The following is a 26,353-nucleotide window of genomic DNA, read 5'->3' as shown; positions in this document are numbered from 1 at the left end:
GCACATAAGAAGGGTGCTATTAGTATAAAATAGTAATGTTACCGTTTAAGATATTGGTTATAGCACTATATGGTTTGCGTAAAGGGGGGGGGAATGTGAGGAGGGGGCCGGAAAGGTGATAAGCCAAAGATGTCATGCATGAAAGAAGTGGTCATAGCGGTCTGGGCCAAATGGAAATTAAAAGGGAAACTAAATGCCTACAATCAGCAAGAATGTCCCCGGTGAATCACTGATAGTTACCATTACATGGTCACTATATGGTGGTAATATTAGTCCTAGTATAGTAGATTTGGTAATGATCAGTATGGTGGTATTATCATTACTGTATATACTGGTAATATGTGGTTATGGACTGGCTGTGTTATTAGGATCTTATATTGCAGTATTGATGGTAATTTTGCTCTAGGTACAGTTGTGTTGGTAATGACTACTAGGACTGCCGTTGATTACAGAAACAGGGGTTCCCAAGTAATAAAGAGCGAGCGTGTTCAGGTGCGGTGTTATCAGAGGTCGCTCGTGTTCGAGTCCCCGCGACTGTTCGACAGCTGCAATACATGCAGGGATTGCCTGTTTGTTAGATGGAAGAATAAGGGTCCACCCCTCTTCTCACCCAACCTAAACCCTACTGAAAACTTGTGGGCCTATCTTAAAGGGAAGGTTTATGGTGACGGAAAAGAGTCACCTCTCTGACCAACATCTGGGAGGCCGTGGTTGGTGCGGCCCAAAAAGATGATAATCAACAGATTAAGAAACTGACAGCAGCTATAATGGTCACTGATATTTTTTATGGAAATATCAAAATTTAATTTTGTACATTTTGAGTTGTTTGGTTAATATTTAGTTGCCTAATAATTCTGCACTCATAGATATTCTCGTAGGAGAGACAAAACTTAACTATTTATTTCTTAAATATTCAGGTTTCAGGCTATGTGCCCATGTTGCGGATTCGAGTGCGGATTTTTCCCAACCGTTTTTGAAAAATCCACAGGTAAAACGCACTGCGGATTTACCGTGGATTTCCTGCGTGTTTTGTGCGGATTTCACCTGCGGTTTTACACCTGCGGATTCCTATTGAGGAGCAGGTGTAAAACGCTGCGGAATCCGCACAAAGAATTGACATGCTGCGGAGAATACAACGCAGCGTTTCCGCACGGAATTTTCCGCACCATGGGCACAGCGGATTTGGTTTTCCATAGGTGTACATGGTAATGTAAACCAGATGGAAAACTGCTGCGAATCCGCAGCGTCCAATCCGCTGCAGATCCACAGCCAAATCCGCAACGTTTGCACATAGCCTCAGGTTGATTAACCTTTTGGATTGACCGACAGCACTGACTGTATTCGTTCAATGTTAAAATTAGTCATCAAAAATGCAAATTACTTATTAATTCTGCACACAGTGTTGGGAACTATGGGGACATCATACTGTGTATAGGGGGGCATTATTCTGTAAATAGGGACCTTAGGGGACATCTTACTTTATATAGGAAGCTGTGGGGACACCATACTGTGTATACAGGGTAGTGTGGTCATTATTCTGTAAATAGAGACCTTCGGGGACATCATACTTTGTATAGGGGGCTGTGGGGACATCATACTGTGTATAGGGGCAGTGGGGACATTATTCTGTAAATAAGCACATTAGGGGACATCTTACTTTATATAGGAAGCTGTGTGGACACCATACTGTGTATTAGGGGCAGTGGGGGCAATATTCTGTAAATAGGGACCTTCGGGGACATCATACCTTATATAGGGGTCTGTGTAAACACCATACTGTGTCTAGGGGAAATGGGGGCATTATTCTGTAAATAAGAACCATAGGGACATCGTATTTTATATAGGCAGCTATGGTGACATCATGCTGTATAAAGGGGACACATTCGGCAGCAGTATTGGGGTATCCGCCTGAGGAGGAGTTTGGGCAGGTTGGGAATAGATGGGGACCAGGCTTGGAATGTGAGAATTGATATGATCCATCAAATATAATCTGTCAAGTGCCCCGACCCCTATAAAAGTGTACTAAGCGCCCCTCCGCACCACCCGCGACACACAGTAACCCCTCCTCTATCATCCTATGATTATGATAGTGTAATTAGCAATTTAATTAATTGTCAGCCTATTATTATTTTGATAGTGTAATTCTCAATGTTTTTAATTGAGCATATTATTTATATGGCCAATAATACTATCACCATCTCTTATAACTCTGATATATAAAGTATGCATTTTAGGCCCCCTTCACACATCCGTTTTGGTGTCTGTATGCAGACTATTTTTTAAGGGCCATGAATTCACACACCCACACACCTGTTGTATTCAATGGTGGTGCACACATGTCAGTTTTTTTACACGGACTTGCAGACATGTCAGTTTTTTATCAGCAGCCTGGACAAAATGTGTGCCGCACACTGATGACACATGGATGACATCTGTGTGTCCTCAGTGTGACACGCAGCGGCGCCTGGGAAGAAGCCGTACAGTTCACACTGATCCCAGGTACCGGCTGCTGAAGGCAGCTCTCATCATTATCGCCTGCTCTCCCTGAGATCAGCGCGACCAGTAGACAACGGATATGGGACATGGACAACAAATGGACACACGGATGTTACACAGCCACAGACCCCGGATCTCATCAGTACTGGATAGGAATCACTACGACGTGTGAAGAAAGCCTTACTGATTCTAAAAAATTAAAGACACTTAATGAGTCTTTGATTGATAAAAAAAAAAACAATCATAGGGTGTTTCATCGAGGCTCTCAGACAGATGACCTTTTCACATTATAGAATGAAGCCGACACAGCAGAATGGATCAGCAAACGCAGGGTCTATTTCAGGGAGATTATTAGCTCTGTGTTGTGGATATCAGGCAGATGATGACCACAAACCCCGCAACGCCTCTTTGTGTCCAGAGGCCATGAGATGATAACAAGCCACAAGAGTCTGGTCATCTAAAAGCGGCTACACATCACAATGTCAGCTAAAAGTAGCAATACTAGAATTGGCATCTAAAAGCTGGCACACAGCATTTACCCAAAAGATACAATAATATTTTATTAATCAGACAAAAGAAAATAATAGTAATCATTCTTGCAATCAAAGATTTAATCACTTAATTAACAACTATCACAAAAGCCCATACATCGCTGCTAATAAAGGTCCCGTGTAGTGATGAGCGAACAGTGACTTGCGTGAGATCTTAGCGGCAGGAGGAGGACACCAAGGAGGTGCCAATCAGGCAAAAGGGCTGCTAAATACTAAAATTACAGGTAAACAGGGTACCTTATAAAGAGCATAGTGCGCGCAAATATTTAAGCAACAGGTAAGTAAAGCAGTCAGAAACTTTTCACGCATCCTGAAGAAGTCGAAACGAAACGTGCGTTGGGGCGGCGGGGACACTCCTATTACCTTTACTTCACCACAGTAAGTCCAAACCAGAAAAACAGCTTTTCCCTTCAAAGAATGTGAATGATCAAAATTGCCTACAAATATGTTCTAGGTGTTTAAATGCATTTACTCTTTGTGCAGAAAAAGAGTAAAACAATAAGAAATATAAATCTGGTATAAATTTAATCATATCAACCCATCTAATACCTGTTACTCAGGCATGTAATCCTTTCATCACCCCCCAAATAAATTCACAGCCCTCTTATGTGAAGGCATCTCAGACTCATTTTTTAATTAGGCACAATGTCATCGCTGCGGCGTAAAGCACATGTGACGTCACGCAAAAGAAGAGCCATGGATGCTGGCCGGTAGGAGGAGGTGGTTCACATCTGCTGGCCACCGATCCCCCCGCGTGGCCGGCGATGAGGCCATTTACTTTAACGAAGCTGATGGAGTTACTGTGTGATGCATCTGACCCTAGGGTGGGATTCAGGAGGTCCCCACAGGTTCGGCCGGAACCTATTGTTAAAATTGCAGACAGTTACCCGAACCATCAGGAAGCAGCGCCCCGATCCGGTTCTGGGGGCATCCTCAGACGCACATTCAGGTGAAATATATATAACGGTGTACCACAATAGTTAAAATAGCCGCCGGCCAATCAGAGGCTGGCAGCTGACGGTGACTTACAGTATGATACCAATGTCATGTGCCGGCCTGTCCGCACCACCCTTGAAGCAGGAAGAGGACATGGCTGGAACTCGGACAGGTAAGAATATTTTTTATTTTATTTTCTTAGTGAAGATAGCAATATAGAGGACATAGGTGGACCAACCTGGATATGGGACATATGGGGACCGACCTGGATATGGGACATTTGGTGACCAAGATGAGGGACATGTTGGGACCTAGATATAGGACATATTGGGACCTGGATTTGGGACATATGGGGACCGGCCTGATATTGAACATATGTTGACCAGGATAAGGGACATATTGGGCCCTGGGTATGGGACATGTGGTGACCAGGATGAGGGACATATTGGGACCTCCAATGGACTCCAGTGGAGTCCTGGCTGGAAGAGGTGATAGCGCTGTGGTCTGCACTGGATGAAGAAGAAAAGTGAAGATGAATGACTTCAACTAGAGACGTCACTGGTAAATCACTGTAATATCTGTACAGTTATATTATACATTATATACTATATACAGAAATCCTGTGTATAACTTCACCAGTGATCGCTGTATTATCTATAGACTAAACTGTACACTATGTACAGAGCTCTTGTGTATAATGTCACTGGTGATGATATTAGTATTGACGTTTTTATTACTAATGATTGATATTGTATCATTTGGTCACTATGTGATGGTAATATATGGTCTGGTCATGGTGTGGTGGTATTTGTCCCTTGTACAGTATGTGGTATTATTCAGTCACTGTGTGGTGGTAATATGTGGTCTGGTCATGGTGTGGTGGTATTTGTCCCTTGTATAGTATGTGGTATTATTCAGTCACTGTGTGGTGGTAATATGTGGTCTGGTCATGGTGTGGTGGTATTTGTCCCTTGTACAGTATGTGGTATTATTCAGTCACTATGTGGTGGTAATATATGGTCCGGTCATGGTGTGGTGGTATTTGTCCATTGTACAGTATGTGGTATTATTCAGTCACTATGTGGTGGTAATATATGGTCTGGTCATGGTGTGGTGGTATTTGTCCCTTGTACAGTATGTGGTATTATTCAGTCACTATGTGGTGGTAATATGTGGTCTGGTCATGGTGTGGTGGTATTTGTCCCTTGTATGTAGTATTATTTGGACACTATGTGGTGGTAATATATGGTCCGGTCATTGTATGGTGGTATTTGTCCCTTGTACAGTATGTGGTATTATTCACTCACTATGTGGTGGTAATATGTGGTCTGGTCATGGTGTGGCGGTAGTAGACAATGAGACTAACTATGCAGGTAGAGGTGGGGCAAGAAAGTAAAAGCGCTTTTAGCTCCTGTTACTTGTATTTTGTGATTGAAAAAAGTTTGCGTGAAAATGGATGCGGTTATCAAAATGGGTGCAACTTTAAATAAGCGTGGTTGGTTACTTAACACAAACTGGTAACCTGTTTGAATCCCACCCCTGGTCTCATCTAATTTTCATCTAATTTTCATCAGTATCTGCCTTTTTTGATGCGGGCAAGAAAGCATAAGTTGACCATACTTGTGTGATGCCTTAAAAGTTTCCCCACTTTCTCCATTCTGTCGGTCCCTGAAAATTGCACCGTGATCAGGTGATTCTTTTTCATGGTCCCAAAGTCTTGAATTGATGAGTTTAGATCTTATTTTACACATCAGTATTTTTGCATCAGCGTTTCAATGCCGAATCCAGGAGTGTCTCCAAAACAAAGAACAGGTGTGAATGCAAAAATACTGACGTGTGAATGAGACCCTAGGCTAGGGAAACACATCATATACCATAAGATAAAAAAAACAAAGCAATATATGCCATAATTATAAGAAGCCCTCATCAATATGGAAATAATGTTCCATCATATCTACTATCACAAGGACATGGTGAGTTTGCATCGTTGCTCAGTTCAGATCAGTGATTAAAAAAAGACTTTAAAGACATGACATCAAGTTTCATGAAACAAAAAGAGGACAGGGCTCCTTTAAGCTGAAAGCTCCCTCCCTGCAGTGATACATTGTATCGCGTCACGTTCCATTCGCTCCGCCCACTTCGAATGTTTCGTTTCCCAGACAGCTGAGCTGAGACCAGGAAGTGAATGCAGAGAACCGGTAAGTAGAGCTGGGGGAGGGGAGGTCAGGGTGGCAGAGGGGCCCAGGAATACTGCAGGGGTCCTCCTGCCCAAACATATAGTCACCCTGTGGCCCCTGCACCCTGGATACAGCTGGAGCTGGGCTGCTGGGTAGAGCAGCTGTTATGTGGCCCATGGAAACATCTGGAGGTGAGGGGGGCAGTGCTCCTGTCTGGGGGGAGATATCTGCCTATAGATATTGGGATTATACAGAAGCACTAAGTATTGTCATGTTACATAGTCTGGGAAAGCTGAATAACACACAGTGATACAATGGAGGGGATCACCCAGCTTTCCCAGACTGTAGATACACAATATGGGGCTGGGGGGGTTGCAGATTTTTCAAATAAGAGTCTGTGCACACGAGGTCTTTTTCAGTCAAAAAGAGAACAGGAAGCGCCAGTGTATTTATTTTTTTTTCTTGATCACTTGCTGAGCTCCTTTTCGTTGTTTCAAATCGCTGGCTGTTTTCTGGAGTTTTTCCAGTGCTTTTGGGTGTTTTTTTTTTTAATTTTTTTTATTTGTTAACTCCATTCAACAATGATGAAAACGCTAGCAGTTTTTATAATATAAAATGTTCCAAAATTCTCGAAAAGACACCGCGCACCTGTGAGCGTTCTCTGAGCGGAAAATCCCTGAAAAATAGTCAATTGTTACAACCATTTGGCATTTTTACAAATATATAGAGGCCGGATGCTATCGCATCGGGAGAGCGGTAATGTCGCGATGGAGGCTGGCTTTGCAGCGTTGAGAATTCCCCCCCCCCCCCATGTGCTCACCCACCGATCCACTTTCTCTTTCCCCATGTGCTGACTTCTCCCTTCTGTGCTCTCTTCTTTGACCTGTCTGCCCCATGTGCTATGTGCTCCTCCTGTACGAAGATGGCGGCGGTCAGTGAGTCATTCGGCTGATCGCGGCAGCGTGTTTGTAACGGTTTTCCGCTAGTGGTACCGCTCAACAGGTGGCATATACAGTGTGTGTGTATGTGGTGCGTACGGCGTATACAGTGTGTGTGGTGTGCACTGTACGGCATATACAGTGTGTGTGTGTGTGTGTGTGTGTGTGTGTGTACGGTGTATAGTGTGTGTGTGGTGTATACAGTGTGTGGTGCGTATGGTGTATACAGTGTGTGTGGTGCGTACGGCGTATACAGTGTGTGTGTGTATGTGGTGCGTACGGCATATACAGTGTGTGTACGGTGTATAGTGTGTGTGTTGTGTATACAGTGTGTGGTGCGTATGGTGTATACAATGTGTGTGGTGCGTACGGCATATACAGTGTTTGTGTGTTGCGTACGGTGTATAGTGTGTGTGTGTGTGGTGCGTACGGTGTATACAGTGTGTGTGTATGTGGTGCGTACGGCATATACAGTGTGTACGGTGTATAGTGTGTGTGTGGTGTATACAGTGTGTGGTGCGTATGGTGTATACAATGTGTGTGGTGCGTACGGCGTATACAGTGTGTGTGTGTATGTGGTGTGTACGGCATATACAGTGTGTGTACGGTGTATAGTGTGTGTGTGGTGTATACAGTGTGTGGTGCGTATGGTGTATACAATGTGTGTGTTGCGTACGGTGTATAGTGTGTGTGTGTGTGGTGCGTACGGTGTATACAGTGTGTGTGTATGTGGTGCGTACGGCATATACAGTGTGTAGGGTGTATGGTGTATACACTGTGTGTGTGGTGCGTATGGTGTATACAATGTATGTGTGGTGCGTATACAGTGTGTGTGTGTGGTGCGTACGGTGTATAGTGTGTGTGTGTGTGTGTGTGTGTTGCGACGGTGTTCCGCTGGTGGTGCTGCACAATAGGCTGGTACCACCTGCAGTTTCCATATTGAAACACCGATCACTTGGGTGTCCCAATATGGCGGTCGGTGAACTTCCGCCGCTTGGAATTCTGGGATCCGGACACATCTGGATGAACAGGATGTGAAGACATTACAAGGTGAGTATATAGTAAGATTTCACATTAATTCTTTTAAAGCTTTAGGTAGCCCGTCTTCAGGAGTTTTTTGGAGCAGAATCCGCCTAAGAATGACGTCATGTGCTCATGCCCTAAGAGTTAAAGGGGTTGTCTAGGATAAAGCTACAAGTCCTCAGTCTTTCTATGTGACTGCAGACTTGTGAATCCTCGCATCGCGCGCTGTTAGGATTTCCTGGCGGTCATGTAACTGCAAGTATGCGATATCCAATCTCTCTGCCACATTCTCACTTGATGGCCGCAGCCTTGCTCAATGGAAGTGTGTTTAGCAGGACCAGGAGTCGGCAGATCGCATACTTGCTGTTACATGATCGCAGAATCTTCGCAGTGCGCAGAATTTGAGGATTCACAAGTCTAGTCACATAGAGTGACTGCAGACTTGTAGCTTAAGACTCGAAAACCCCTTTAAAGCAATGTGAAAGTTTGATGGGAGTTGTAGTGTACCAATAAATCGATAACCTGTCTTCTGGCTGCCGGGGCAAATGATGATTGGGGTGCAGGTTCTTGATTTTGGCATTTAAAGGGGTTGTCCAGGATTTTTTTTTTTTTGTTAAGTGTCAACTATCTGCCTGTTCTAGCTGACACCATCCTCGAGTCGTCAGGGACCGCTCCTGCCGGCAATTCAGCTGCTCCACAGAGCAGCTCTTTTTCTTCCAGGCTGCTCTGTCAACTGCCGTTGTCATGCTAATTGACAGCCTTCTATCAATCACATGACTTTGACAGTCACGCCTCATCAACAGAGTAGAGCAGAAGAGAAGCTGCTGCTCTGTCAACGTGATGTCAGCGGAAGCAGCTGAATTGCCGGCAGAAGTTTGTGACCTCCCTGTGCCGCCTGAGATCTGCGCCGGGTACAGAAGACAGGTAGTGTAACTACCTGCCTGTTAGTGAAAAAAATAAAAAAAAATCCTGAATAACCCCTTCACTAAATTTCTCATGTTGATCTAGATCCACCATGTAACAGAGGCTGCAGAGCAAAATTTCGCCTCTCCATTGATGAGATATTTGTAATCAAATATTTGACACCTAATGAGTTAAGGCCAAGTGGGTGTTATTAGATAATTTTCCCGGGGCGTGAACTTCTGCTCCCTTTTGAGGCTGACCAATCATAAGCAGGCAGCAATATAGAGGTGCAGAAGGGTGATGATGTCATCGAAATCACATGACCCGAGTCCACAGGTCCTGCCAGCCAAAATAAGCCCCGGAGATACAGCACACAAGTGTGGAGCTAGTCACTCCAGTAAGGCAACATTTTGTGTGCACTAATTAACCCTTTATGGAAAGATATAAAAATGGCAATTCTGCCATTGTTTTTTTTTTTTTTTTGCGCAGTGATGTGTGAATAATATGTGTAATATTCCTCAATCTGCTCATCTTAGGCCACTATTCTACCATCTTAATGGCTGTGATCAGAACATCCCAGAGTTGTCCTATAGAAGAAGACGTAAGAAAACAGGACGCGTTGTGATTGTCAAAGTAAAGCAAAGAGATGGTGAATATTTGATTATTTTTTTTATTATTATTATGCATAGAATGCCTAAAAGTCATCTAAACTATACTTAACGGTAAAAAATGGCCATTAAAGGGGTTGTCCGATGAAGACGACCTCTTTTTGTCAAGGCGATCGTCCGGCCATCATCTGATTATCGCGCGTTTGACTTCAGTGATCAATAGATTCTTTATTAGGGCAGGTAAACAACATTAAGGGGCTCTCCCACTGTACAGTAGCCATCACCATGATGCGGAGAGGAGAGTCCATTAAAAGGGCTTTTTTTTTTCTTTTTTTTTTGGAGGACTCAACTTCACCATGTTTTTACATGGTCATCCATTCATTTGAATAGGAGTCTTGTAATACCACATTTCTCCTCTAGTGGCCACTGCAGGTAAAATATCTGGTTTTCTGCCGATTAATCCTTTTGATCGCCAGAGGTTTCATCTGCCAGACCGGTGTCTATCAGCTGATGGGACAGAATTATTAAAGGGGTGATAAATGTGTGATCTGTAGTGGGTCTGCTTCCCTGGGACCCCCCACAATTCTGAGAATGGTGTTCCGGTGACTCTGTGTGAATGGAGAGGTAGTGCATGACCACCATCACTTCTATAGCCCTAAGGGAGACTTAATGCGTATGCTCGATCACCGCCCCCTTTAACTTCTATGGGACAGTTAGTGCACATGCGTGGCCACCTTGCTATTTACTTCTATGGACCTATGGGACACTTGGTACATATGTATGACCACCTCTCATCACTTGTATTGGCCTATGGGAGAGTTAGTGCGCATGCTCGGACACCTCCCTGTTCACTTCTATGGGACACTTAGTGCGTATGCTCAACTGCCTCTATTCACTTCTATGGGCCTATGGGATGGTTGGTGCTCCTGTGTGATCACAACTCGCGAAGATATGATGGGCGAGGTGGTCAGGCTCATTCATTCTTCACCTATACTCTGCGTAGACGATAAACATTGTCGGTGGGATAACCCCTTTAAATATTATTCCTAATTCATATTCTGGCTGCCATTTAATAATAATAATAATAATAATAATAATAATAATAATAATAATAATAATATTATTATTACCGTACGATTAATTCTAGTCTATGTTTCAGGTTGAATATTTCCAACCAACACCAAAAATGGGGGCAACGATAGACGTCAATGTTCCCGAGGACATGGACGACTCGGAGACACAGTGGGGCTGGTTCTACCTGGCCGAATGTGGTAAATGGCATATGTTTGAGGTATGGACAGCTTTATATATGTGATGCTCAATCTTATAGAGGTTTCCCTTTAAATAAGTTTTCCAATAAAGTGTCCGATTAATATTATTATTCCTCCCGGAAATGATGAAATGTGTGAATATATTAATAAATGGTTTTCCTTCATTCTCTTGTTTTCCTTCATTATGTATCAAGTCTAAGGGAGAAAGTTTCTTCTTGCAGAGAGTGCCAAGCTGGAGTATGGAGACTTGTAGGCCATGCATTGTTCCTTTGAAAAGGAGGCTCATTGAAATGTCGATTTTATTGACTTTTATGGTTGCTACATCCAGTCGGTGGCACCAGAAATCAAATCCTCTTTCTTCTGAAGAGACTATTTTGATATTTACGTTCCCAGAGAAGCACTGCATGGCCTAAAAGTCTCCATACACCAGCTAGGAACTCTCTACAGCAGGGGGAGCTTTGTTATAGGAGTTGGCCCGATTAAAAAACATAAGTTCAGAATGCGAGCTTTCGGAGCACGGTTACGTTTAACTGGAAGGTTCTCCTCTCTTCGTGTCTCGCAGACGACGTCCTCTTCCTGCTGTTCGATAAGCAGCCAACAAATAGAGCAGCACTACAAAGAGAATCCGCACGGTTCAGTCAACTTCAGGACCACGAAGTTCAATTACAAATTAGACTTTATAGGTGAGCAGTTTTCTCAGCCTTTTCTTCTGTTTTTTTTTTAAATTTGCTGTATAGTGATGGTGAACGAAGAGTGGATGTGCCGAACCTGAGGGCCAAAAAAGGAGTGCGGGACGAATGTTATAAAACTATCACTGCGTGCAAAGAGGTGCCTGGAGCAGAAGGGACCTACTGAAGTGGCTAAAGAGACAATAGTGAGGGTAGAAAAGATAAACGGGCAGAGTGGCAATACCTGGGTGGTCCATTGTTCCAAGAGAGGCGCACACCCCGACGCGCGTTTCGGAACGCCACTATTCTGACAACCCTTTAGTCACTTCTTTAGGTTCCCTGCTCCATTTTATCGTACTCACTGCAGTCCTTTGGCCTCCTCTTTTGATTTTTAGCATTTTCCAGTCACTCATTTGATTGACACTAATCCTGTCTCCCAAGGCTCACCTCCATTGCACACATTTGTACATTCCCTTTCGACTACAGGCAAACTGTGATATTTATCTATTGTCACTATTTAGTTCATTCCCTGCTTGGCATAACCCATCTACATTCAGTGGTCCGGGTTTTTTTTTTTTGACTAGCTAACTAGAATATTAACATTTATCTATTAATTTTTTATCTTTTATTATCATTGTTGTTCATTTCATATGCAGGCACCTCTTTGCACGTAGTGCTACCATTTACTATGCTCGATTCATAAAGGTACTTCTTTAACATTTGTCCCGCCCTTCTTTTTGGCACATCCTCCCTTGGTTCTTCATGTTTTCCGAATGGTCCACGATTCATCCCCTGATATATGTAAAACCACTCATCCCACATCAGGGTCTACTTTTTATATAGTTTTTTTTCTCAGTTGATGTATATTATTTGCTACATTCAGCGTTGTGTGACTTGCAAAGGTCATGGTGAATAACACCTCCATATAAATCAGATATCAGTCATTGTACAGGAAGGGGAGGAGGTGAGCTGTGACATCACCTATTGTGAATGGTGGATCCTGTGTTATCTACTGTATATAGAGGCGTTATCAGTCATTGTACAGGAGGAGGAGGTGAGCTGTGACATCACCTATTGTGAATGGTGGATCCTGTGTTATCTACTGTATATAGAGGTGTTATCAGTCATTGTACAGGAGGAGGAGGTGAGCTGTGACATCACCTATTGTGAATGGTGGATCCTGTGTTATCTCCTGTATATAGAGGTGTTATCAGTCATTGTACAGGAGGAGGAGGTGATCTGTGACATCACCTATTGTGAATGGTGGATCCTGTGTTATCTACTGTATATAGAGGTGTTATCAGTCATTGTACAGGAGGAGGAGGGGGTGAGCTGTGACATCAGCTATTGTGAATGATGGATCCTGTGTTATCTACTGTATATAGAGGTGTTATCAGTCATTGTACAGGAGGAGGAGGTGAGCTGTGACATCACCTATTGTGAATGGTGGATCCTGTGTTATCTACTGTATATAGAGGTGTTATCAGTCATTGTACAGGAGGAGGAGGGGGTGAGCTGTGACATCAGCTATTGTGAATGATGGATCCTGTGTTATCTACTGTATATAGAGGCGTTATCAGTCATTGTACAGGAGGAGGAGGTGAGCTGTGACATCCCCTATTGTGAATGGTGGATCCTGTGTTATAAGTCATTGTAATCCTGTCCACATCAAAGTCGCAACATGTCAGTTGTTTTGTACAGCTGACATGTGCGCGCAATAGCGGCAGATGGAATCGCGACCCACCTGCTGCTATTAACTAGTTAAATGCCGCTGTCAAACGCTGACAGCAGCATTTAACTACCGCTTCCGGCCATCGGGCCGGAAATGCGCATATCGCCGACCCATCACATGATCGGGGGTCGGCGATGCATCGGCGTGACAACCTGAGGTCTCCTTGAGACCTCTATGGTTACTGATCCCGGCTAGCTGTGAGCGCCACCCTGTGGTCAGCGCTCATAGCAAGCCTGTTATTCAGCTACATAGGAGCGATCTGATGATCGCTGCTATGTAGCAGAGCCAATTAAGTTTTGCCAGCTTCTAGCATGGGAAAAGTAAAAAACAAAAAAAAAAGTTTTTTAAAAAATATGAAAAAAATAAAAAAATGTAAAAGTTTAAATCACCCCCCCCCTTTCGCCCCATTCAAAATAAAACCATAAAATATACACATATTTGGTATCGCCGCATTCAGAATCGCCCGACCTATCAATAAATAAAAAAGCATTAACCTGATCGCTAAACAGCATAGCGAGAAAAAAATTCAAAACACCAGAATTACGCTTTTTTTTTTGGGTCGCCGCGACCTTGCATTAAAATGCAATAACGGCCGATCAAAATATGTATCTGCACAAAAGTGGTAACATTAAAAACGTCATCTCGGCACGCAAAAAATAAGCCCTCACCCGACCCCAGATCACGAAAAATGGAGACGCTATGGGTATCGGAAAATGGCGCAATTTGTTTTGTTTTGTTTTTTAGCAAAGTTTGGAATTTTTTTTTCACCACTTAAATAAAAAAGAACCTAGACATGTTTGGTGTCTATGAACTCGTAATGACCTGGAGAATCATAATGGCTGGTCAGTTTTAGCATTAAGTGAACCTAGCAAAAAAGCCAAACAAAAAACAAGTGTGGGATTGCACTTTTTTTTACAATTTCACCCCACTTGGAGGGGAGCGAAAAACGAAAATGCCAAAAAATGATAAAGGGCTGCGTCATGAAGGGGTTAATGTTTATGGCTACCTATTGATTCTTCCTCAGACTGTCGATCGTTTTGTTCTCGGTGAGATCAGTTTAAGGATTCTGGGAATGGCTCGGCTCTCCCAATGTTCACTTTATGTTTTGTTCCTTTTTCTTTCTAAAAACGTTGAATTACAAGGCCTAGGGAATGGGACTTTATTTTTGCTAATTATTGTGTTGTTTCCTTACGCAGGAATGAAACAGACCAATTTATTCACCGGGAAACAAAGGCCGGTAAAACGAGCTCCTTTTTCCATTTCAGCATTTAGGTAATTGGTTGCAATTTGTAAAATTAAAATCGCATTGACTACACTCATATATAAATGTCTATTTACAGAGAAGGGGGGGTGTAGATTTACCACCTACCCTTTGGATACGTGATAAATGTATGATCGCTGGGGGTCCCACCACTAAGACTCGCACCACACCAGACAATGGAGGTCCCAAAGTCTCCGCAGCGTGCCTACTTGTCCACCACTTCAATGGGACTGACTTAATGGCCATATCCATCAGTCCCATGGAAGATCTGCATGTGATTGGCCTGCATAGGAGCTGTAAAATTCCAGTGTATCTCCATGGTTACAGACTACAAGCAGACCCAGTGTAGTCTGATTCACACCCACTTGTTAATAATTTACATTCTGTAGTTCGTGTAAGGTAATCTGACTACACAAAATAACCATAGAGAAATATAGGTGTGCACGGGAGCTGTGTACACAAAACTACAGGAGATTTTTATTCAAGAATCTTAGACAATCATTGCATTGGTAAGTTTTGGTGGGACATACAAAAGTTGACTTAGATTTTATATAAAGGGACTCTGACAGTAGACTTTTGTTTTTTTTACCTAAAAGCAGCATAATGTAGGGCATGAAAGCCTGATTTCAATGATATGTCACTTTGTTAGGCTGTGTGCTCTAGTTTCAATACAATCGGTGTTTTATCAGCAGCAGATTATCACTTTCCTGACTAGGTCTAACGTGCAGGCGAGTCCAGCTCAGCTGTGTAACCCCGCCCTCACCACTGATTGGTAGCTTGCTGCCAATAAGGGGTGTGGGCGGGGTTATACAGAGCTCTGCATTCAGAGAACGGCTACATCTATAGCAGAGAAATCAGGGATTTTATCAAGACTGTACCAAGCAGCCCAGTAAGTGACACATTGCTGGAATCGGGATCTCTGCCACTACATCATGCTGCTCTCATATTACATACAAAAACCTGCTGACAGATTCCCTTTAAGAAAATGTGATACCGTACAAGGGAATTTTTATTTATTCAGGTGTCTTAAAGAGAACCTGTCTTGTTTCCTGATGCCTGTTGGTGTCCTGTCCATACATTGTCCAATTACTGCTGGCCATGACAGATTGTATAGGGACTTGTCCCACTACCCCAATTTTGACAAGGAAACCAAGCTGTCAATTTATTCATACATTTCCTGGAGGAATAAGAGGAATTATACAGGTTATAAGATTAGGTACTCTTTTATTTATTATTTCTTTAAGAATTCGAGTATTCACTGTTAGTAGTGGCGACCTGTCCCCTTTAAGTATATTTATAGCTTCCCTTTACATGCATATGTCATATAAGTGTTAATCTAATATACCGTAATAACAAATCTGACAAATGTTTAAATACACACATTAGATATTTTATTGAGATACAAAACTACCCAATAAAAAATAACAAAAAAGGAAAAGTTAATGATAAAAACAAGGAACAATGAAATCAAGGGGAGGCTGATGAGAGACATCAAATAATGAAAATAAGAATACAATACAAAGGATGGCCACCAGATGGCAGAATACTACCAATGAGTAATAACAGGTGATATTATGTATGTACAAAGCTAACTACAATGCAATTCTGCAAATTAAAAATATAGAGATTTAGTGCACAAATCAGTAGTGAAAAAAAATAAAGAAATAATAAAAAAATAGAATGTATCACTCCAACATGCGCTTTGCCCCTACTTCATCTCGCCATCATCTTTCTCTCCCTGATATAGTTATGTCCATATTTTAGCTCATGAGTATTTCTTTCTGCCCTAGTTACATCTGCGACAACGGATCTATCCCTCTGCCGCCTCACTGGGAGCACGTGAACAACTCCGAGCCCTATCAGCTCATCCCTTTAATCAAGTGTTGTAACGAGTACAATGAAGTAGCCAATCTGTTTGCGGAATCCATGGATAAGAACCGGATCGTAAATATTCTTAGGATACAAAACTTAGATTTGTGGGAATTTTACTGCCGGTAAGCCTTGATATTTTAGAATCTTAAAGGAACAGTTCAGCTTTAGCCAACTTAAAGGGGTGGTTTGAAACCAACACTTATTTAATCCTAAATGTCTGTCTATTTAATATAACAATCTAATTGCTTTTTTTTAAATAAAAGTTCCCTACCTCTCTATTCTACTGTTTTTGGTTTTTTTTTTTTTTCTTTGCCAACTTCCTGTTTGATGACCTTTTCATTTGACAGTCTCCAGTGCATGCTGGAATACTCAAACAAAACGTCATCAGAGCAGAGGCCGTGGTCCCCATCCACCACCAAAACTAAGCATCATCAGTGACATCCATTTCAGGGGCTTGGCTAGATCCTGGTCTACCGAGCATGAGCCATGAACCAGTTGTCAACTCCAACGTATGATCAGTACAAGCTCCCTTGTCACTGTGCGATATTCCTTTTTAATGCACAGTGACAGTGCGCTCTCTCACCGTCTCCTATGAGAAGAGTGCACTGTCAGTGCGCATTGTAAGGGGAGAGACGCAGAGAATAGTGCCACCCCCGAAAGTGATGTCGGTTTCTGAGGTGGGACTGGTCTCTGCTTTTCCTTCCCGTCGGGTTATCTCCTTACAATGCACACTGGCAGCACACTCTCTTTCCGGCCCGTCACTTCTCATTAGAGCCAGCGAGGAAGTGCACTGTCACTGTGCATTAAAAAAGAATATTGCTCAGTGACAATATCCTACTGAGCATATATGTCGAAATGGACTACCGACACATGCCCAGTAAAGCAGGGACTAGCCCAACCCCTAAAACAGTGATCACCGAAGACTCTTCATTTCAGGGTGCAGACAGAGGCTGCAGGACTAACCCTTGATGAGGACTCCTTTTTCAAAATCCCAGCATGCACTGGGGGTTTTCAAACAAAATGTCATCAAACTGGAAGTTGGTGTTAAAAAAAAAAAAAAAAAAAGCAGAGAAGGAACGGTAGGGATTTTTTCTAATTTAAAATATATTAGTAAAGCAATTAGATTGGTTTAATCCTGAATGTCTGTGTTCATTTCGGCCCACCCTTTGACCCAATTTTGATGGTCATAAGTATTAACCATGTATGTGCTTCTTATAGAAAGAAGTCTCAGCTGAAGAAGAAGAAGGGTCTGTCCGAAATTGCGGAAGAGATGCTGTTTCATGGGACTAGTAATGAATTTGTGAACGCTATTTGTATCCATAACTTTGACTGGAGGATTAATGGGATACATGGAGCCGTCTATGGGAAGGGTGAGAACTCTGCTCCTCACTGTCCCTCTCCAAATCGCTTTTTTTTACTCCTTTTTGTCCCCCCTCCTTCCATTGCTTTTATCCACCTTTTAATGATATTTTTTTAATATTCTTTGTTAGACCCGCCCCTGCTCATATAAACTGCTGTTTGTCCCACTCTCCGGCCCCTGCCTAATTCTTCTCCTTGCTCAATTCAATATTTCGGCTTGTTTCCCTGTTACTTGTGTTGCTCTTTGGGTTCCCTCTCCTTGATACCTTCCTCATTCACATTTTGCAGTTTTTCCCCAATCTCGTCCACAGTAATTTTTTATTTTCTGTTGTCCCATCACTAAAATTAAACCGTATAGTAAAAGCGAATGTAGTGGGTTTTTTTTGTTTGTTTTTTTTTTTCTTGTATTTTATGCAACCTGCGGATACAAGTTAGATTTACAATCCTTCATTGGTCGTTACTCTTATTTCTCCTAAATATTAAACTAAATGAACTACAGTGCATTCCTGTACTCCGTGTCAATGGAGTGTGCCTCCCCCAACTATTAACACTTAATTGTCAATTTATTAATAAAATTCCAGGAAGAATAACAGAAGAAGCCCACACTGTCATCTCCCCCCTCGCAAAAAAAAAAAATGGAATAAAAGAAATCTTTTAAAAAGTAACATGGACCCCAACAAAAAAACAAACAAACATAAGACACACCCCAAATTTTTATGGGAAAAAAGGGGGGGAACGATTTTTTTTTAATTTTTTTATTTATTTATTTATTTTTTAGATGGGGGTCCATTTTTAAGGTATTTTATCTGGGGGGTGACAGTGATGGAGCACATGCGCAGACTGGGATCTCAGCCCGGCAAAATCTCACTCTACGCAAGCTCCGTCTCCGGCAACCATCTTCCTGAAAAAGTGGGCTTTTTGTTACCTGGTGTAAATGCCGCTTTTCTTCTGAATCCGGCGATGTTTTTCTTGTGTTCCTACGCCTCTCCGTTCCTGAGATATGGCCTCCTCTTCTCTGTATATTAATTTAGTCAACTGGGAGTGGTCCTCAACTATGGACCGCGCCTACTTGGCTAGGAAGACCAAATTTCTTTACGGAGAAGAAGGGGTCATATCTCTGGAACAGAGAGGCGCAGGAAAAAAAGAAAAACATCGCCGGATTCAGGAGAACAGCGGCATTTACACCAGGCAGTTTTTTATTTCTTTTTTTAAATCTGCCTTTTTTTTTTTTTCATTTTAGGTACATACTTTGCGAAGAACGCATCCTTATCAAGCCAGTACTGTAAAAACACCGGTAAGCACGGGCCGATGATGAAACTGCACGGAGTGACCTCGGACTGCTGTCAGTTCCTCTCGAAGAAATCGATGTTTTTAGCTCGAGTCGTCGTGGGGGAATACACCATCGGAGACAGCAAATACATCCGACCGCCGTCCAAAGACGGCAGCCTGACCAACTTGTATGACAGCTGTGTGGATAATCCCTTCTCCCCGCTCATCTATGTCATATTTGACAGCAATCAGATCTACCCTGAATATCTCATACATTTTGATTGATACACTGCTTTGTTTTTCTTTTGAGTTTTTTTGTTATTTAAATCTTACTGTTAATGGGAGTCCGATAATCCGGCACCCGGTAGTCTGACATTACCAATAAGCTGAAAGTGAAGGGCAAGGATGATTTCATCATAACCCCAACAAAAAAAGGTCAGAAAGTTCAGAAACGAAATTTCTACTTTTTAAATCTTCCAGTGTTTGAAGGTTCCGAAGAAATTTAAAGCGACAGTTCATAAATTCTCGTGATGCCAGATTATCAGAACTATTTGTGAAGCTAAAATATAAAACCCAGTGGACATATTATATTCACCTACTTGAAATCCTGGACATTACTTGTGTAGCGTGGGTTTCTATATAATTTTTTTTTTTTTTTTTTTTTTTACTGTGGCTGCTGTGCAGGTGAGTAACTTTTTTATTTCTTTTATGTCCTATCTATCAGCCAGGCAGAAAGCTATTCTGCATCGTGTCCAAGGTGGGAAGGAGCCTGGAGGATGATTATGTAGCAGAGTGTGTAAGATATTTTTTTGATGTAGCAGAGCTGATTTTTTTTTTTTTTGCTTCTTGATGACCCATTTACTAATAGCTTTTTATTAACTTCTGAGTCTCTAGATAGGAGTGGCCAACTGCGGACCCTTATCACAAAAAAAATCTTTCTGGAGGACCCAACATGTCTTCGTATATACCGATTTGAATGATCAATGTGTAATTCCTAATTTTCCCTCTGGAGGCGCTGCAGGCAAATAGAACGGTTGCTAAATTCTCCTACTCGCTGCCATGGACCGCTGGAGGTCTCAGTAGTAGGATACCCTGTGATTAGTTTATCAATAGGGCACCAGGGGCATAGCTATAGGGGGGTGCAGAATTCACAGTCACACTAGGACCCCGTAATTCTTCATCATAAAAGACACCAGTATTATAATGGGTGGGTGTCCTTGTGGGGGCCTCCATTCTTTACACTGCTGGAGCGGGCTATGAAGGACTATAGGAATAAGGTTTATATTACTACGTTACATCATTCTCTGTAAAATCCCTTTAATCCAAAATCTAGAAAAATGGTTCTAGAAGAAAGTTGGAGGCTGAGCAGTGATAATCTGTAAGGATTGTTTTTCACGGGAGTGTCCCTCGAAATGGGTGGGGCTCATGCAAATTAGTACCAAAATAGGCAAACTTAATGGGGGGCGGTGTATCCTGAGAATTAAGGGGGCGGCAATGGATTTTATGTTCGGGGTGACCATTTCATAATCCAAATTAAAGGAATTTCTGTATATTCCCATCTTCTGATGCCTCAGATTAGGACTTAATTCAGACCGCTAAAGTGTGGGCGGATTTTAGTGTCTGTATTACGGTCACAGGCCCTGGGCCACCCGCATGTTTTATGATGTAGGAAGACTCCCAGTCAAGCCTGGTCTTGGGGTCATATTACCTATGCAAAAATTGGATCCCCCCCATCCCAGGAGGCATGGAGGAAGCCTAACTACATTATATCTATGTGAATGTTAATCTCCTCAGTTCTGTACGCTGCGGACTGTTAAAGAAACTAATAGGATTGATGTTCTTGTGCCCTGAAGCTAAGGACCTCCTGCTGTTACCTATGAAAGCACAAATAAATAGTGTTCAATTTCTCTGCAGCTCCCCCGCAGGTGAATGGAGGAATTACACCTTTTCTAATAAATCGGTGGGCTACCCATGTTATGGATGGACGGATAGGAATTATCCTTTAACTCAGAAAAGGGATATTCTAAATTGAGTCATCTTTAACCCCTTGGCGACTTGTGGCGGCAGTGCACAATGTCCCTGTATGTAGCCATGGGTGGTGGAGGTGTTACATAGCCGACATCCGAGAGTAACTGCTGAGGTCGGAGCTGTCGGATATTGCAGTAATTAACCCTCTTAGGTGTAGCTGTCCGGCATCTAGGAGGTTAGGCATGGGGGAGGGGCGGAATGCCAAAAGATTATCATGGCAACCGGAGGCCCTTCTGTCTGCCATATTCCTACCACTATGAAGCGCAGCCTGTTGCTGGGCTTCATAGGAGACGGTAAGTATACACTAGTCTACAATGCCACTCTACTGCAGTCGACTAAATGGGCGATCCAGTGATTGTAGGTTCAAGTCCCCTAAAGGGACTAATTTAAAAAAAAAATGAAATAAATAAAAAATATTAAAGTTTAAATTGCCCACCTTTTTTTGGTAATGCGAAATAGCACAATCTAATAAAATGGTTGCCCAGGGAACAAAAATGAAAAATGGTAGAATCTCTGAATTTTTGGTGACACTGCCCCAACAAAGTGATTAAAAACATCCAAAAGTTATACAGACCCCTCCAAAAAGATCTATAGAGACTCCAATAAAACTGACTAAAAAACAATAGTAATGGCAGCTGATATATATATATATATATATATATATATATATATATATATATATATATATATATATATATATATATATATATATATATAATTTTTTTTTTTTTAAGCAGTAGAAGAAAAGTACTGATGTAAAGAAAGATATCTCCTAGTCATTTCTACTGCAGAGTGAATTTTGTAAAAAAAAAAAACAAAAAAAAACGCAACAGTGGAATTGCTGTTTTTTTCCCATCTTTACCCCATTTAAAATAAGTTTTACTTTTTTTTTTTCAGTATGACGTAATTCAAAACTATAGCTTGTCCCGCAAAAAAAACAAGCTATGTTGACAGAAAAATAAATAAATGATAGCTCTTGGAATAAGGTAGAAAAATATAAAAGGCGGAAAAAAAAAATCGGTTGATAGTTTTTTTTTTTTGTTTTTTTTTTAAATTGGAAAAATGGTTCAGGAGTTAGTAGGACAAAAAAAAATTTCAACGAATATTGTATGACAGGTGTTTGTTTATTTTTGTTTTTTTTTGTTGGCCAATGTATCAACTCTTATAAGATATTTCTACTAAAAGAAAGAGTCACCCTTTGTAGTGATTTTTTTTTTTTTTGTTTGTTTTTTCTTGAATTGTGAAAAAGTTGTACATTTTGTGTGTTTATTGCATTTATGTAATATTATTTAATTTAACTCTCTGGACTGGTGACTTATAACCAGTGTGACTGCCCCTTTAACTCCCCCAGGCGTCCTAATAATCCAATGATGCCCCCATTACACTCTCTTTTTATAAAACTGGGTGACAACCTAGTGGCAAAAAATGAAGTTGTCAAAAAAAAGGTCAAACGAATGGGAGAAATGTATTAAAACTTGGTACAAAGCAAAAGTGAAGTAATTGCCCAGAGCAACCAATAAAATGGCCAATGCGCGTTATTACAGGGGCTTAACCCCTTAGATGCTGTTAGATCAGCCTCAATTTAGAAGTTTCTGGCATTTTATACTACTTAAGCTGGTAAGAACAGAAGAAATATGCAGGTATTTAATTTTCAACAATCTCCAAGGATTAAAGGAGTGTTCTTTTATTTTATACCCTTTGTGAATATAGGCGTTCCATACATAAATCTAGGCGGTTTGTACATAACGACAGAATTCATAGCTGCTTAATAAGAAAAAGACCTTCCCTGTATCCCCCCAGCTTAGTCCCACCCTGCACAGTTCTTTGTTTCAGTGTGTACTCATGAGAGCTACCACAACCTCCTGAAGACTTTCTAACCTTTTTTTTCCCCTACTAATTCCACTGTTGCTAATCCTGCCAATAAACGGGTTTAAAGATGCTGAGGGATGGGGAGGATGTAAATCCGTGCTGCCAGATAGCGAATATGAGAACAAACGGAGTGTGGATGCGTTTTTTTTTTCTTTTTTTCTTTTTTTATTCGTCAACGCGTTTCAAGGTATTCAAAGCTCTTCATCAGGACAAAATCACAATGATGTTCTGATTAATATATATATACAGTACAGACCAATAGTTTGGACACACCTTCTCATTTAAAGATTTTTCTGTATTATCATGACTATGAAAATTGTACATTCACACTGAAGGCATCAAAACTATGAATTAACACATGTGGAATTATATACTTAACAAAAAAGTGTGAAACAACTGAAATTATGTCTAATATTCTAGGTTCTTCAAAGTAGCCACCTTTTGCTTTGATGACTGCTTTGCACACTCTTGGCATTCTCTTGATGAGCTTCAAGAGGTAGTCACCGGGAATGGTCTTCCAACAATCTTGAAGCAGTTCCCAGAGATGCTTAGCCCTTGTTGGCCCTTTTGTCTTCACTCTGCGGTCCAGCTCACCCCAAACCATCTCGACTGGGTTCAGGTCTGGTGACTGTGGAGGCCAGGTCATCTGGTGTAGCACCCCATCACTCTCCTTCTTGGTCAAATAGCCCTTACACAGCCTGGAGGTGTGTTTTGGGTCATTGTCCTGTTGAAAAATAAATGATGGTCCAACTAAACGCAAACCGGATGGAATAGCATGCCGCTGCAAAATGCTGTGGTAGCCATGCTGGATCAGTATGCCTTCAATTTTGAATAAATCCCCAACAGTGTCACCAGCAAAGCCCCCCCCCCCCCCCCACACACCATCACACCTCCTCCTCCATGCTTCACGGTGGGAACCAGGCATGTAGAGTCCATCCGTTCACCTTTTCTGCGCAGCACAAAGACACTGTGGTTGGAACCAAAGATCTCAAATTTGGACTCATCAGACCAAAGCACAGATTTCCACTGGTCTAATGTCCATTCCTTGTGTTCTTTAGCCAAAACAAGTCTCTTCTGCTTGTTGCCTGTCCTTAGCAGTGGTTTCCTAGCAGCTATTTTACCATGAAGGCCTGCTGCACAAAGTCTCCTCTTAACAGTTGTTGTAGAGATGTGTCTGCTGCTAGAAGTCTGTGTGGCATTGACCTGGTCTCTAATCTGAGCTGCTGTTGACCTGCGATTTCTGAGGCTGGTGACTCAGATAAACTTATCCTCAGAAGCAGAGGTGACTCTTGGTCTTCCTTTCCTGGGGTGGTCCTCAAGTGAGCCAGTTTGTTTGTAGCGCTTGATGGTTTTTGCCACTGCACTTGGGGACACTTTCAAAGTTTGCCCAATTTTTCAGACTGACTGACCTTCATTTCTTAAAGTAATGATGGCCACTCGTTTTTCTTTACTTAGCTGCTTTTTTCTTGCCATAATACAAATTCTAACAGTCTGTTCAGTAGGACTATCAGCTGTGTATCCACCAGACTTCTGCACAACACAACTGATGGTCCCAGACCCATTCATAAGGCAAGAAATCCCACTGACAGGGCACACCTGTGAAGTGAAAAACATTCCCGGTGACTACCTCTATTCTCTCATCAAGAGAATGCCAAGAGTGTGCAAAGCAGTCATCAAAGCAAAAGGTGGCTACTTTGAAGAACCTAGAATATAAGACATATTTTCAGTTGTTTCACACTTTAAGTATATAATTCCTCATGTGTTAATTCATAGTTTTGATGCCTTCAGTGTGAATGTACAATTTTCATAGTCATGAAAATACAGAAAAATCTTTAAATGAGAAGGTGTGTCCAAACTTTTGGTCTATACTGTGTGTATGTGTGTGTATGTATGTATGTATGTATGTATGTATGTATATATATATATATATATATATATATAGTCACATTTATTGGAATTGCCACATTCGTAAAAACCAGAACTATATATATTTTTTTATCATATATGAAAAAACAAATTGTAGTTCTGTTTTTTACGAATGTGGCAACACAAGTAATGGGTAATAATAATAATATATATATTTTTTTAATATATATCCACCGTAAACACCTTTAAAAAAAAAAAAAAAAAAAACAAACCATAGGTAAACAATACAGAAAATTCAGGGTTTTTCTATCATCCCCCCCCCCAAAAAAAAAAAGTATATTTCCCAAAACATCCACAAAAATACATCTAGACTGGGGAGAAAGTGAAAGATGAAATTAAATAAATAAAAATGTTATGCGATGGAGCATGGTGCTCTTGGAAGGTGTCAATCAAAAAATACTTCACTTTTCCTCTGTATGAATTTTAACAAATCTCCATTCACTTTATAAGAGAGTGAAAAGTTTAAAAAGTGACTCCTCCGGTTACACATTGGGGGCGCCTTGTCTTTTTTCTTCTTTCTTCTTTCCTCCGGTTACGGCATTTTTATGCTGCGTGTTTCATACTATGGGCAGGTGCAGTTAATGTCTTATCTACATGATTTTCACTGCAGCACAACTCTCCTCTGGAGGAATAAAACATTTCGTCCACTAGAGGCGCTATATAGTGATGCTTATTGGGGCTTTACATCTGTTTCTCCCACTAAGCACTGAATAGTGAAGCCTGGACCTGTAGGCACAAAAACTTTACACCTACTCGAATTGTCGTTCCCATATTTCTGTTGCTGCCAGTTCTTCGTAATTTGTTGTGGAAATACTCACTGACTTTTCCTATACCTTTTTGGGGTGTCCAGGATTTTGTCTCTATGAGACTTTTGGCTGGAAGATATTAGTGTTGAGTGAATTGTTTACTCTTCGCAGGCGCTGTACTATGGGGTGTGAGAATTTTGGTTTGTCATTCCTATGAATCACATTGTTTTTTTGTTGTTGTTTTTTGGCCTATTGATGAAACCACAATAAAATGTAAATACATTCTAAACCGTATGTATCGAGTCCTGTTATGTCACACATTAATTATTCAATTTTAACTTTTGGGTTTCGCCCTACTCCTTCTTCAGGTATTTTTTTTGCTTAGAATGCACCAGAAGAAGCACTTGCGAAATGCTCAAAGAAACCTATTAATTTCTATGTAAAAACGACTTTCTGTTCATATATTCCATCTTTCAACTTTTTTTTTTAAAACACTTCAGGCTTTCAAAAGATGCCAAGCGGTTAAAAGAAGTGATTTGACCATTATTCAGGTGTTTTTTTGCTAGGAAAACACTCGATGCTTTTATTATAGAAGGGAAAAAAAAAGGCTGTAAAGACGCCTGGTCGGTTTTCTTTTTTGTAAGTTTTGGATGTAGTGATTTCTTTATTACTTTTCATAAATTTCTAAAAACAAGAAAAAAAAGCAATTAGTAAATGACC

At 41.4% G+C, this 26,353-nt stretch overlaps 1 protein-coding gene across 4 annotated transcripts in view; it reads left to right on the top strand.

Annotated features, from left to right (window-relative positions):
• PARP11 (poly(ADP-ribose) polymerase family member 11) overlaps window positions 1-21,731 on the top strand; it is a 47,559-nt gene extending 25,828 nt beyond the window's left edge. For 2 of the 4 annotated variants that reach the window (XM_077266499.1, XM_077266500.1), the window contains exons 2-8: window positions 9,561-9,673; window positions 10,792-10,923; window positions 11,466-11,586; window positions 14,500-14,575; window positions 16,355-16,558; window positions 17,655-17,806; window positions 19,036-21,731. In XM_077266499.1, the coding sequence (XP_077122614.1) occupies window positions 9,671-9,673; window positions 10,792-10,923; window positions 11,466-11,586; window positions 14,500-14,575; window positions 16,355-16,558; window positions 17,655-17,806; window positions 19,036-19,349 (1,002 nt within the window). In that variant the 5' untranslated portion in view covers window positions 9,561-9,670 and the 3' untranslated portion in view covers window positions 19,350-21,731. The other 2 variants (XM_077266497.1, XM_077266498.1) reach the window with 2 other exon arrangements.
• The last annotated feature ends 4,622 nt before the right edge of the window (window positions 21,732-26,353 follow it).

Source organism: Ranitomeya variabilis, chromosome 5 (assembly GCF_051348905.1).
Source record: "Ranitomeya variabilis isolate aRanVar5 chromosome 5, aRanVar5.hap1, whole genome shotgun sequence".
In the NCBI taxonomy this organism is placed as follows: Eukaryota; Metazoa; Chordata; class Amphibia; order Anura; family Dendrobatidae; genus Ranitomeya; species Ranitomeya variabilis.
The sequence above is the reverse complement of the archived record's forward strand: the minus strand, read 5'-3'. Positions and strand labels throughout refer to the sequence as shown.